Source organism: Panthera uncia (genome assembly GCF_023721935.1).
Source record: "Panthera uncia isolate 11264 chromosome B3 unlocalized genomic scaffold, Puncia_PCG_1.0 HiC_scaffold_1, whole genome shotgun sequence".
In the NCBI taxonomy this organism is placed as follows: Eukaryota; Metazoa; Chordata; class Mammalia; order Carnivora; family Felidae; genus Panthera; species Panthera uncia.
The window spans coordinates 9,552,742-9,566,889 of record NW_026057582.1 but is presented as its reverse complement, the minus strand read 5'-3'; the positions used below and the strand labels follow the sequence as shown (position 1 = coordinate 9,566,889).

Below are 14,148 nucleotides of genomic sequence, written 5' to 3'. Positions count from 1 at the left end.
GTCCCTAGGCGATACCTGCCCCCTCCCACCCCCGCCACCCCATCTCCTCTGCCAGCTCCACACCCCAGCTCACCCACAAAACCTCTGGGTCGTGGCCATACCCGGGACTCCTCGGTATTAGGAAGCCGCAGCCGTGGGGACCTTGGGAATGAAATGAGGGTTGAGCCAGCACCTGCCCCAGCATCTTGGAAATGCTCTTGAAAGGGTGGGGCTGTGCTTCAGAGCCCCAGTTTCAAGGTCGAAAAGGGCAGTCCAGACGAGGCCACGGAAATCCTAGATACGGCCCTTTTGTAAGAGCCCTGACTTTGAAGTTGGCGACCTGGGCCCTCGGTCCCACTTTGTCCCTAATTTGATGCTTGATTCTGAAAAGTCCACTCATCTTTTCGAGCCTCGATGCAGTTGTTAGTGCAGAGAGGGGACCGTTGTGACACGGTCAGCCCCTCTGGGTCCCACCAGACTCTCACCGTTGAACGGATCTGGTAAGCACTGCCCAGGAATCTGGCAAGCACGTGGGGCTGTGGGGACCTTAGGCTCACACGACACTCCCCCCGATGTAGAGCTAAGGAGACAGAGGAATCAGCCCGGAGAAAGGGATGTTTGCCAGAGGGTGTCCCTTTCCCTGTGTCTGGAGTGCCAGCAGCGGGTCGCTCCCCTGGGGACCCTGTGCCACTGCAGGCAAACGGGGGTCTGTGTGGGGCCGGTGGGGAAGCGAGCCCGGGTCAGAGCTCAGGTGGCTGTCCCTGCAGCCTGCCTGTTGGCTAGAATACTCACGGGACAGGACAGGGCTGGGCCAAGGGGGGGCGGAGTCAGATCCCGACTGTGGTCAGCGACAAATGCTGGTTCCTGCCCCATCGGCTCTCTGCTTTACACTGAGCGTGAGGGACTGTCACCTGTGCTGTGTGCACGCTCGGCCATGGGACAGGGTGAGTACAGATGCCGTGGGCAGACGGAGGGCCCGGGGGCGTGAGGGTGTGCGTGGAACGGCGAGGACAGGAGGCTGGGGTTGTGGGATTTGGAGGGCTTCAAAGCTCTGGTGCTGTCCCAGAGTGAACAGGAAAATCCCCCGCAGTGGGGGGGGGGGGAAGGAGCCAGGGCCTGTGTGCCCCTCTCCCAGCTGTGTGAACTCGGGCACGACTCTAAATCTGGCTGCACCTCAGTTTCCTTGTAGGTGAGATGCAAATGATCACATCTTCTGCGTGGCGACCGTGAGGGCCCAGTGATATGGTAGCTCTCATCCGGGAGTGCCTTTATCCCCAGGGCACGTCTGGCAACAGCTGGACACATGTTTAGTTGGCACAACTGGAGAGAGGGCTGTATTGGCATCTAGCGAGTAGAGTAGAGGCCGGGGGCGCTGCTAAACCCCTTACAGGGCACGGGACAGCCCCCACGACAAAGAATACCCCGGCCTCTAATGCCAACAGCGCCGAGGCAGACAAACTCAGAAATGACGTAGTGGGGACAGAGTGTGTGGCACACAGGCGGCTTCCCCGGAGGCCGTCGCTTTTCTCTCTTGTTTTCTGTGCCTGCAATCTCGGACCTTTAGCAATCACGAGAAGCGATCACGTACCCGTTTACCTGTTTCCCCGTGTTGGGGCCGCCCTGCCCGGAGGGCTGCCTCCCAGAATGACCACAGTGGCTCCTCGAGGGCCAGACGCCGTTTGGCTGTTGGTGAAATAGGCAACACGTAGACACAAAAGGAGTGTGATTTTCAGTGTTTCTAAGGACGGGGCCCTTGGCAAGAAATGTAACCATAAAAGGGGACGACGCACCCCTGACCAACGTCCCCGTTCACTGATCAAGAAGCCACAGCGTGAAGAATAAGGTGGTGGGCGGGGCGGAGGGGGGGCGGTCAGGACGTGGTGGGTGTGGGACGGTGGTTTCGCAGGTGTGCAAGGTAAATAGGAGTGGCTTCTCGTAAGGCAGTTGCGCCTCAGGAAAATGGTCTTAAAAAAACAAAAAGGAAACAGAAGGTGAACAGCAGGGTGGGAGGTGTTCAAGGTCACCTGGCAGAGTTACCCTGGGGCCAGGAGGCCTCAGCCCGGCTCCTCCGCGTCCAGCGTGTGCTCTAAAACCTCTGAGCCACAGAGAAGGACTTCACTCATTCATTCATTCATTCATTCCACAAAGGTGTCTGAGCACCATCGCTTGACTGCAAATCTCACAGCAAGAGCAGGTGTCGATGCGGGTCCTGCCTGTTAGGAGCACATGTTCGAGTCGGGGAGAGAGGCCGGGACACAAGAAGGCACGATGTGGGGTTGCATTTCCATCACTGATGGAGCAGTGAGCGAAACAGAGGGGCCGTGATAGAGAATCCTACTGCAGAGGAAGGGCCAGGCAGGGCCACGGCATCACCCAGAAGTGGCATTCAAGCAGGGGCCTGAAGCCCAGGGAGAAGCTGGCCGTGGTCAGGGAGGCTGACAGAGGGTTCCAGGGGACAGCACGGCGTGCAAAGGCTCAGGACTGTGACGGGGCTTGTCTGCTGAGCTGAGAACTGTACCCAGAGGACACACATGAGCAAGGACAGAGCAGATCAGGCTGAGGCTGGGGACAGCCGGGAGGAGCCAGACCACACGGGGCCCTGTGGTGATCGCACAGATCGGCTAGGTCCTGCCCCACACACGGAGGGTGTTAATGGCACTCCTAGGCGGCAGGGCGCTGAGACCCAGTCGGGGACTGAAGGAGAATCCTTCAAATTCCGTGTGTAGAATGGGTCTGGGGGCAGGAGGAGGTGTGGGGTGGTGGGGGCGAAAGGCGGCAGGTTTTCTATAAGGACGTGGCAGGGAAAACTGGGAGAGGCAGGCAGGCGGAAGACCCGTTCTGGAGCTAGAAACCGACAAGCCTTGCAGGTGGTCTGGGGATGGGGAGGGAGGTGAAGAAAGTTCCCTAGGTCACTGCTCCCAGGAAGCTCTCCGGCGTCCTGTCCTTAAGCATCCAGGGGAGCCTGGGGTTTTTGTCTTTCCCTCCCTGCCTGGGCTCTCAGTCGTACATCTCCCTTTTCAGCGGACAGACCTCCTCAGCCACACCTCCCACCGCAGAGTCCAAAGTTGACCCGGTAGGACTTTGTTGCCTAACTTTTGGAGTAAATGCAACAGATTTCGAATCCCTGGACGGTGGGCTCCATGGGAGGACTTCCTCAGCACCCGCCCACCCCCTGCCCTCACCAGCTGGCTCAAGTCACTTTGGCCTGGGATGCCAGATGAACTTGATTGATCTGCCCCCCTCCCTCGGACCCGTGGGGCATTTCTGCAGAAACACTGGCATCAGGAGGGGGTCGGCCAGGCCCGGCTCCGGTCTCCTGGCTGAGAGCTGGTCTCCCAAGAGCCAGGCTCCCAGGACCCGAAGCAGACTCACCCCCGGGTCCAAGTTGGCATGAAACTCTGTCAGCCCTGTCATTTCCACCAGAGGCCCAGCAGCGGGATGGCACAGCCTGGGCTTAAACGTAAGAAACATGAAATGAGCACCCCGAGGCCTCCACTTTCTCTGAAGCGATCTCTCTGACCCTCTGTTTCCTCTTGTACCAATGATGCGAATGATACCAACTCCGTGTTGCTGTGGAGGCATAGAAATGAGCTAATACAGGTGAACGGCTTGCGAGAGACCCCGGGAAACTCACCAGGAGCTACAGGGGAAGAGGAACGAGAGCTGTTACTTCTTAGAGCCACGAAAGGAAGACAAGAGGCAGTGGATCCACCAGACACAGGAATCTGGATTTGAATCCTGGTTCCATCATCACTCACCGGCTGGCACAAGCTATTCCATTTTGCTAAGCCTCAGTTTAGTCATCTGTAAAACGGTGCCCATAATGTTCACTTTTGTTGACGGTTGAATGTAGTGATATTTGTAGAGTGGCCTTTCTAAATACTGGCTTTAACAAAAGATAAGAGCGGGCCCAAATGGAGAGAGGTTTCTAGGTGCCCACCTGCAGTCTGGAGGAGAGTGAGTGAGGCTGGGGTCCCCTCCAAAGAGACCCCATTCCCCAGGGAGACTCTGGGCTCTGGCCCATCAGGCCTAGACCTCTGGTGTTTGTGGGGGGCAGTGGAAGGAAGAAGGTTACCGGCCACAGTAACTGACAGACCTTGAGTTATTTGTAAAGAAGCTGAGGCCCAGAGAGGGGATGGGACTGGCCCAAGGCCACCAGGCAGGCTGAGGGACAGGAGGCCAGAACTCTCCTGCGGGAGTCAACTGCCTCTAGGCCCCATCCAAGCAGGAAACTCCCTCTGTGCCTGCAACTATTCTTTGAAGGCCTTTCTTTTAGGGTGATCATCAGCTCAGGGTTAATCTTTGATAATAAGGGGGAGGAGAGCTGCGTATCTTGTCCACCACGATCTCGCTACGATGATGGTTCTAACACTTTGCAGGAGGGATCATATTGTGCTGTAGAACAGACTGTTTTAAAGGGCCCCGAGATTAAACCACCCATGTCCTTGAAAGACTGGCATTCTCAGCGTGTAAGCAGTAAGGGAGTGTCAGCCTGGGAAGCCCGGACCCTGTTTCTTAATTATCTGCAGATTAGCAGCTATAGTGGTGGCTGCTGAGGCCGGGAAGACAAGGACTGTGACACAGAGAGGCTGTGACACAGAAGGGGGGGCCAGGGATGTGGGAAAACCAAATGGCGTGGAGGTTTAGAGCATCGGCCTTGAGCATCAGCACCGGGTCTGGGCCCACGCTTTGCCACTATCAGCCAGTGACTCAACCTCTCTGGGCTTCAGATTACCCATCTGCAGAATGGCGCCGGTCGAGGAACCAAAGGCTGCTCTCTTTGGTCCTGGGTGGCCCCAGCTTCCGCGGACGGAACATTCTAAATGGGCTTCCTTTATGAGCTCAGATGCAATTTGGAGGCCAGGGTTGGTGAGCGCGGCCTGCTCGAGTCGCTGGGCTTCGCTCAAAGACAACGGCCGCCCAGGTCCGCCTGGCCCAAGCTCACTGGCGCCCCGGCCACCACCTCAGCGGGCCACTTTGCACGCGATGTCCAATGCAGATGTTTGGGGCCCTTTGGGGGTTGGGTTTGCGTGGGTCACGGGACTCCGGCAGGGCCCTGAGGCTGGGGACCTGATGACATGGTGTCCGAGGGGGGAGAAGACCCAGCTGGAGGGAGTTCTCACCCCGGAGGAAGGCTGTCGTCAGCGGTCAGGCAGGCCGGCGCGAGAGCGTTGGGAGCGCGTACCCCACGCGCACAGCAGAAGAAATGGGGACCTCTGGTGGCGGGGGTGGCTTGCACCAGGTCCGTGCGGGGCCCTGCTGCGACACTTCAGGCATGTCGAGTCCTTAAAGCCCCCAGCCACGGCCGACACGGGTAACGTCATCACCTCCGTTGTACAGGTGAGGGACAGTGGCACGGGGCCGTAGGTGACCTGCTCCAAACCACACTCACAAGAAGCAGCCGGGCTGAGACTTGAGCCCAGGAGGCTGGGCTGCAGGGGACTGTGAACACAGGGGGCTTCGGGAGGCCTCTGGGGCACAGGAAGCGCTCCTGGTTGGAGAGGAGGGGTCTAGGTAGATGGACCGGAGGGAGGAAAGGGGGAGGAGGGACTGAAGACCCCCAGGGCCCACGTAGGGGGCGGAGGAGACACAAGAAACGAGGGCGTCCTCGTCTAGGGGACGGAAGGAAGGAGATAGGTGCCGGCCGGACCGCCACAACAAAGCACCACAGAACAGAAGGTTCCTGTCTCGCTGCCTGGAGGCCCGAAGTCTGAGGTCAAGGTGCCGGAGAGGCAGGTTCCTTCTGAGGCCCGTCTCCTCGACTTGCAGACGGCGGTGTCCTCCCTGTGTCCTCCCGCGGCCTTCCCTCCGTGCGTGTGCGTGTGAAGCTGTGTTCCCATCTCTTCTTCTCATCGGACCCCAGTCAGATGGGATCAAGCCCCGTCCACAGACATCATTTTGACTTAATTACCTGTTTAAAGGCACTTTCCCCAAATACAGTCAAGTCCTGAGGTGCTGGGCGTTAAGACCTCAACCCAGGAGCGTGGGGAACACAATTCGGCCATCACAGAATAGGGGGGGAGTCTGGGTGCTCACATTAAGAGGGCAGGATTTCCTCACAGGGGGGTGGGGTGGAGGGAGCGGGGGAGGGGCTCTGATGAGGAGCAAGGTTGGCCGCAGGGTCCTAGAGCAGCCCCCGGGGGGGAAGGAGAAAAGGGGCCGATTGGCATCCGCGTGGTCACGAATGAGCCTCTGGAGCCTGGCCCCTGCCCGCCATGATGTTCGATGTCCATTTGCTGAGCGAACAGGGATAAATCCAGCAGTTCTGAGAGGTCCGTGGGGCGTAGTTGGTCTGAGTTCACGGAAGGACCATGAGGCCTTGCAAATGCTACCCCAGGGGACTGGAGTGACAGTCACAGGCCACTTTGGAAGCAGGCGTCTCGTGCCGTGGCCCTCTCAGAGATGCTGATCAGCAGAACAAGGAGCACCGTCCAGCCCAACCCCCCCCCCCCGCCCCCCGTAATGTGCACCCTGGTGCGGATGAGAGCATTCTCACCCCAGTGGCCGGTCCCCACCTCGGGGCTGCACCCTCCGCCTTCTCCTTCCTCTCCCGCCATGAGGCCCCCACGTCCCCCGGTCTCTGTCCTCGAGCCCCTGTGGCTCTTCTTAAACCCTTGCTCCCAACCTCACGGGCTCGTCGTCTCCGTGGATGCTGTGCGCTGGGTGGTGACATCTCTGGGGTACCCGCCTTACCCGCTTCCCCCCCGGTCTCCTCTCTGAGGACACCTTCCCACTTTCCCTTTCAGGACGGGGCTCAGCCACAATGCCGCTCTGCCTCCTCTTCTGCCTGATGTTCCTCAGCCCGCCCGGGGCCACCCTGCACCGCCACGGCTCCCGGGAGACAAAGAAGAGGGTCAAGGAGGAACCCGTGGTCAGCACGGTGGCCCCCATGAGCGGGGACTTTGCCTTCGACCTCTACAGGGCCTTGGCTACAGCTGCCCCCGACCAGAACATCTTCTTCTCCCCTCTAAGCATCTCCGTGTCCCTGGCCATGCTGTCCCTGGGGGCCCGGTCCAACACGAAGGCACAGATTCTAGAAGGCCTGGGCCTCGGTCCCCAGATGGGCTCGGAGCAGGGGCTCCACAACTCCTTCCGCCAGCTGCTGGGGGAGCTCGCCCGGCCCAGAAACGGCCTCCAGCTGAACCTTGGCAACGCTCTGTTCATCAGCCCCACGGTGCCCGTCCAGGACGCCTTCCTGAGTGCCGCGAGGACACTGTACCTGGCAGACACTTTCCCCGCCCACTTTGGGGACCCCGCGGGGGCCCAGAAGCAGATCAACGACTACGTGGCAAAACAAACTGAAGGCAAGATTGTGGACTTAGTTAAGGACCTGGATAGTACTGAGGTCATGGTTATGGTGAATTACATTTTCTTTAAAGGTGAGACCCCTGCGCTCGAGCCTGAACTCTCTCCTTTCTGCTGCTTTGGTCAAGAGAGCACCCCGTTCCCACACATACAGGAGTGGGCGTAGATTTAGTCCCTTCTGGCGCCTGTTGACAGAGTGAGGCCAACAAGCAGGAGAGGGGAAGCCAAGCATCTTTTTATGGTGTAAGGTGATGTCAGCTACACCAGGCCGCTGTTTCCTCCACTGAGGAAGTGCTGGGTCCTGTCCATGGGCCCCGGTCCATAGCATCCACACTGGTTCTAAAGCATGAGATTGCCATGGCCACCGTACTGCTATTGAGGGCAGGACCGTGGGTCTTGCGGGGGCCTGGAATACCTTCCCTTGGGGAGCGTCTTCCTCGGGGCCATTCCCTCGGCCGGAGAAATCTCTCAACAAGCACCTGTCCCTTTGGAGAGTCTTCTCCCCGCTTCCATAACAGCTGGTCCCTCCCTGACATTTCTGGGGGACACCCCTCCCCTACTCGGTGCTCACGTCTGCTTCTCCTTCTACACCCTGAGCCCCTCGGTGCCTGTATGGGGCCTGGCTGAGGGTGGGAAGGCAGGAGTGGGTAGAGGAGGGGAGGGGAGGGAGAGAGGAAAGAGGAAACTAGTTAACCTGTTAAACACCTCCCCTCTTCCGATGAGCACGGATGGCGAACACCCAGCTGGGATTCCAAGATTTCTTGTCCCCTAGTGCAGGGCTCTGTCTATGACACCAGGCTGCAGGGGACAGGTGTGACAGAAGCCGAGTGGGGCACTGGGGTGGGTTCGGTATTTGATGACTATGAAGAAGATGGAAACAATTACTTATATCCCGTTGATGCAAGAGTGCAGGAATCAGACAGAGCAGTAACTCTACCTGAAGGCTTCTCAGTAGGAAGAATCATGTATTTCCAGGAACCTTACAAACCTCCCTCCCACACTTAGATCAAAATCCACAAATGGGAAAAGAGCAGAGAACGGAATAACTCAGCCAGATAGAGTGTCGCTTTGTCAGACGTCCATATTTTTTACCCTCTTCCCTTGGATGTTTGACCTCGAGTAACATCGGAGAATCAAACAAACAACCTTAGCGGTTAAGGGCCTCCGAAGACATGGAAACCAGCCTCCTGGCTCTGCACACGCAGGAGGAAAAGCCCCACAGAGAGTTCAGGCATGTCTCCAAAGTTCTAGAAAGGCGAGCCTTTCTTTCCCCAGGGTTCGGCGGTCACCGCCACCAAGGAGGCTTCGCCGGGGAGGGTGAGGTCTGTTTGAGGGAGGCGTTTGCTGTCTCTGTGCTTTTCATCTGTGGCTGAGAATTGCTCCCTTTTTTCCATGTTAATATTTAGCTAAGTGGGAGACGAGCTTCGACCACAAAAACACTCATAAGCAGGACTTCCACGTGACTTCGGAGACGGTGGTGCAGGTGCCCATGATGAAGCACAAAGACCTGTATTACTACTTCCTGGACCGGAGCCTCTCCTGCCGGGTGGTGGGGGTTCCCTACCAAGGGGACGCCACCGCCCTGTTCGTTCTCCCCAGCCAGGGCAGGATGGGGCGGCTGGAGAATGGACTGAATGAGAAGACATTGAGGACGTGGCTCAAGATGTCCACAAAGAGGTATTCCTCAGATGACGTGGGGCCAGCCTGACCCTGCACATGGCCACAGAGACACGGGGGGAGTGGGAAGGACTCCTCCCAGCCCAGGGGCTGCCTCCAAGCCCAGGGAAACCATGTGAAGTCCTAGCCTCCGGGGCCCTGGCCCAGCTGGAGGGAGCAGGGCCGGACGCCCAGTGTCCCGAGGGTGCCATCGGAGTGGGCGGGGAACTCTGGGGGCATCCCAGGTCCCAGTGCAGAGTGGGGGGGGGGCTCTAGATGGGGGGCTGAAGGGTCATTATGAAGCTGAGGGGAGATAGCGGGGATGTGAGCTCAGTGAGCCGATGCTCTGGAAGAGTCTAAGAAAGTTCCTCTCCTCTTTCCAGGCAGCTTGAGCTCTACCTTCCCAAGCTCTCCATCGAGGGCTCCTACCAGCTGGAGAAAGTCCTCCCCAAGCTGGGCATCAATGACGTCTTCACCTCCCATGCTGACCTGACTGGCATCACCAACCACTCCAACATCCAGGTGTCTGAGGTGAGCTCAGAAGCTCCTGAGCCCCTGCTTTCAGAGATTTCTGTTCTATTCTATTCTATTCTATTCTATTCTATTCTATTCCTTTCTACTCCACTCCACCCCTCCCATTCCATTCCATTCCATATTTTCCCTCTCTCTTTCACTCTCCTCTCTTCCCTCAAGAAGCAAGGGTACCATTTGTGTCTTATCCTGTTTGCAATGTGTCTTAGGGGAAGGAGCCCCCCAGGGAAGCCATCAAAACTAAGAATTAGGTGCTACCTCCTTTACTCACTAGCTGTGTGACTTCCAACAATTGCATGACCTCTCTGAGCCTCTTTTCTCTATATAAAATTGGAGGCCCAATCACATCCCTGCCGGGAGGTGCCATGAGCATTCAATGGGAGGCCCATGTGCAGTCACCTCCAGGCACAGATCCTAGCCACACAATTGTCCCGTGTGCTGCCTGCTTTGGGGCGCAGCCGCATGGAGACTTTGACGGTGACGCCACAGGCAGAAGCTCTGCGGGCTCCCGTGATGGTATCTTCCAGCCCCGGTGGCTCGGTGACACCCGATGTCTCCTCTGCAGATGGTGCACAAGGCCGTGGTGGAGGTGGACGAGTCGGGGACCAAAGCGGCTGCAGCCACAGAGACGGTCTTCATGTTCAGGTCGGCCCCAGTTAGCCCTCCCAGGGTCATCCTCAACAGGCCCTTTATCATGCTCATTGTAGAGAACTTCACGAACATTCTCTTCCTTGGCAAAGTGGCCCACCCCTGAGGTGGGTGTTTCCCCTGAAAGGCCACAGGCCTCCGTAGTGGCAGGTGAAGGCTCTGTGGCATCTATCCGCTGGGAGTTGATTCACACGGGTTTTGTTTCCTTGACTACTGAAGTTTTTACAAGTAATAACGATAATAGCACTGATACACTGATGATTTGCTTCTTCTCACACAACCGCAAGGCGTGGGGGTGCCTTGAAGAAGAACGTTCGGTCTTGCCCTCGCCCTTCATCAGCGGAGTCTAGCACTGAGGCCCAGAGAGGTTGGTTGACTTGCCCAAGGTCGCACAGCATGTTAGCGATAGAGAGGCGCCCACAGCCCAGGCACCTGACGCCCAGCCCGGTGCCGCAAAGCTCTGTGGGATTGCTGCGGTTCACATCTCTACCAAGAAACGTATTTCCAAGCCCGGTCCTCCACCTGCTAGTAATACGGGCTATCAACTCATCCCGGTTTAAAATCCATCATGCTTCCCGTGCGTGGTTGCATTTATCTGCTGGAAAGAACACTGAAATGGGAGTCCGGAATGGGGCTTCTGTCCCAGCTAACCAGCTGTGGGACATAAGGCTAATAGTGTCCCTCTCTGGGCCTCTATTTCCCCCATATACACAACGCAGGGTCAGCTCAAGGGCTGAAGGCTCCTTGACATCGTATAAGGAGGCTGGGGTGTTCCGTGCCAGTCACGGTGGATTTTCATACATTCAAGTGCTACTTGTCATTGAAGAAAAGCCAGTGGACCGCAGGGTGGAAATGGCCCATCACAGCACCAAACCATCCTGTGGCTTCAGTCACAACCTCCTGGAGTCGACCGGGGGCGGGAGGATGGAGGCCTGTTGCAAATACTAGAGGGAGAAGATACTGGTGACTGACAGTGCGTTTTAGGGTCAGAAAGAACAATAAAGCATTTTGCAAACACGGGATGTCCGACGGAAGTAACTCTGGGAATGGAGACACTAGCCCCCGGGGACACTTTGCATCTGTGAGCTCCTGAATCCCTCGACAGCCCTGCACAGCGTATCAGGGCACCCATTTCACAGACAGGACATAAGGGTTTGCCCCGAGACCCAGGACGGTGAGAGGCTCAGGCTCTGGGACCTGGATGGCGCAGGTGTTGGCTTATGGCAGGACAGATGGCTGCGGCTGGCCCCAGAGCGCTCACCTGCCTCTGTGTTTCGAACTCAGGACAGCGCTTTAGGATTGGGCCTCCTCGTGGGGTCACGCCCGCTCCTGTGTGCCTTTCCTTTGCAAAATGCATTTTCTGCCCCGGCAGACGTTTCTCTCACTGTCTGCCCTGCCAGTCCAAGGTCAGGCGTAGGCCCTGCCTGGCTGATGAGTGTAAGGCCAAGGTCCAGCGTTGTCTAAAGGTCACTGGGCACATGGCCACCAAACAGGTGCTGTGTGCGAGGTTGGGATGGGCTCCGGGGCCGCTGCCTGTCACTGCTGAAGCTCCCCGCTGACCGTCATTGCGGGCCACATAACTCCATTGTCTCGCGATCCTGGGATCGTTGAACAAATGATGCGGCAACTGAGAGACAGAGAGAGACAGAGGAAGGGGGGGGGCGGGGGGAGGTCAGGAAAGCTCTCTCCGAACAGGTGGTGCAGAGCTGGTCTGGAGGAGTAAGTAGGTCTGCAACACACGGCAGGCTGGGCGCAGGGGTGGGACTCCAGCAGAGGGAAGGGCTGGGGAATGGCGTTGAGCGAGCTGCAGAGTGTGGGAACCGCGGGACTTCAGTCGCCACCAGTGCAGGCGCTTGCGGTCGGGCCCCAGGGACCCGGACCACCAGGCTGGTGTCTGTTCTCTCTCGTTCCGATTTCAGCGTCGTTTGAATATCCGAGCCACACCCTGAGCGCCCCCTGAACCCCTTGTGTCCCTCAGGCTCCCACCGGCACGTAAGCGCAAGCCCCCACTCAGCCCTCTAGGGGGCGCGCGCGCACCCATACACCTGCGCCCCCGGAGCCCCGCCAGCCCTTTCTTTTCTTGGCCTCGTCCATCCTGTCTGGTGAGCTAAGGGGATGAATGGGTCTGCGGGACCTCACATGCAGGCATGACCGTCCTCCTCGGGACCCTCTTTCTTAGCCACTGTGTTAGGCTGCCAGGGCCGTCGTAACGAAGTACCACGACCAGGGCAGCTTAACAGCAGAAATTAATGTTCTCACAGTCCTGGAGGCTGGAGTCTGAGATCCGGGTTCCTCCTGAGGCCCCTCTCCTTGGCTGGGCTCGCAGATGGCCTCCTCTCTTTGTGCCCTCACATGGTCCTCCCTCGCGGTGTACTAACCTCCTCCTCCGTCTCTCGGCCTCCACCGGTCAGACTGGATCAGAACCCACCCTACCGGCCTCACTTTAACTCAGTCCCCTCTTGAAAGGGCCTTCCTCCAAGTACAGCCACATTCTGAGGTGCTGGGGGCTAGTTCAACAAATGAACTTGGCGGGGGCCACAACGTAGCCCGTGACAGTCGCTTACCTTTGAGTTCCTGCAGCTATTGCCACGTCAGTCTTGTTCTTGGGAACGCACTTTTATTCCCCCCCTCCGGCCACATGGACTCTCAGGACCTCCCCCTTGCGACCCCCCTGCCACCAGAATGTGGAGGACCATGCTAAGCCGAGGACTCCTTCCCCCACCTCTTCTGCAGAGACTCAGACCAGAAAAATGACCCTGGGCTCCAAGAGGAAACACTTCCCACCCAATGAGCAGCCCTGCCCATCCCACTCTTGCTTACTTAGCTCTTTCACCCAAAGGCCATTGTTTGTGGGTGCTGAAGGGGACTCGGGCATGGAAGCCATACAGGGGCACAGCGGTGCGTCCAGCAGACGCGGGCTCTGGCCATAACCAGGTAAACAACCAGATAAATAGGATTGTAAACTGGCAAGGACAATTTGTTCATCCACAGGTGTTTACTGAATGCCCATTGTGTATCTGGAACCATCCGGGGTGTTGGAAATAAGCAAAGAACACCACAAAAGTCCCTGCCCTGGTGGGGCTCCATTCTTGTGTGGACAGGCAATAAAATAAAAAAAATAACAAAGAATAAAATAGGAAAGAGGAGTAAACAATGCATGTTCGTTGGTGTTAGGTGCGAAGGAACCTGAGCTTGATTGAGCAACTTGCTTCTACAAACAGAGCCCAGGGAGGGATGGGGAGTCATGGTCAGTGGAGAGATCTGACGCCCGCTACCCTGACTAAGTGGTCAAAACCTTAACCTCCAACTGGATGGGGTTGAAGGTGGGGCCCTTGGGAGGTGATTAGATCACGAGGGCGGAGCCCCCATGAATGGCATTTGTGTATACACGTATATTTTTTAAGTTTATTTATCTATTTATCTACTTTGAGAGAGAGAGAGAGAGAGATGGGAAGGGGCAGAGAGAGAGAGAGAATCCCAAGCAGGCTCCATACTGCCAACACAGAGACCCACCCGGGGTCCGATCCCATGAACCGTGAGCCAAATCAAGAGTCAGATGCTTAACCGACTGAGCCACCTAGGCGACCAGCAGTTTGTGCCCTTATAAGAGACACCGCAGAGAGCTCCCTCACTCCTTCCAGTGGGACAGCACGCCCAGAAGCCTGTGACCGGGAAGAGGGTTCTCATCTGACCACGCTGGCCCTGATCTCAGACCTCCAGCCTCCAGAAGTGTGAGAAGTACATTTCTGCTGTTTACAAGCCGCCGTCTGTGGTCTTCTGAGCAGCAGCCCGAGCAGCCGGAGACACCTGGGGAACTGTCACAGCCCGAGGGAGACTGAGGAGTCGTGGAAATTACATGTAATGCGGTTTCCTGGACAGGATCCGGGAAGAGAAAAAAGGGCATTGGTGGAAAAACTGGTGAGATACAAATAAACCTGCACCATGCCAACGTTCACGTCTTCGCGTCGATGAATATGCCAAGGTTACACAAGACGATTCTGTCACCGGAACTCTCTGCACTGTTTTTAC

The 14,148-nt window shown here is 57.4% G+C and overlaps 1 protein-coding gene across 2 annotated transcripts; it reads left to right on the top strand.

Annotated features, from left to right (window-relative positions):
- Positions 1 to 805: 805 nt before the first annotated feature.
- Positions 806 to 11,136, top strand: SERPINA5 (serpin family A member 5). 2 transcript variants are annotated; one of them, XM_049612228.1, is made up of 5 exons: positions 806 to 923; positions 6,726 to 7,358; positions 8,691 to 8,961; positions 9,324 to 9,471; positions 10,037 to 11,136. In XM_049612228.1, exons 1-5 carry the CDS (start codon positions 914 to 916, stop codon positions 10,223 to 10,225), a joined length of 1,251 nt encoding a protein of 416 aa, XP_049468185.1. In that variant the 5' UTR covers positions 806 to 913; the 3' UTR covers positions 10,226 to 11,136. The 2 variants fall into 2 exon arrangements, with proteins under 2 accessions (XP_049468185.1, XP_049468184.1); XM_049612227.1 differs by having other exon boundaries at positions 807 to 923; positions 6,738 to 7,358.
- Positions 11,137 to 14,148: the final 3,012 nt, after the last annotated feature.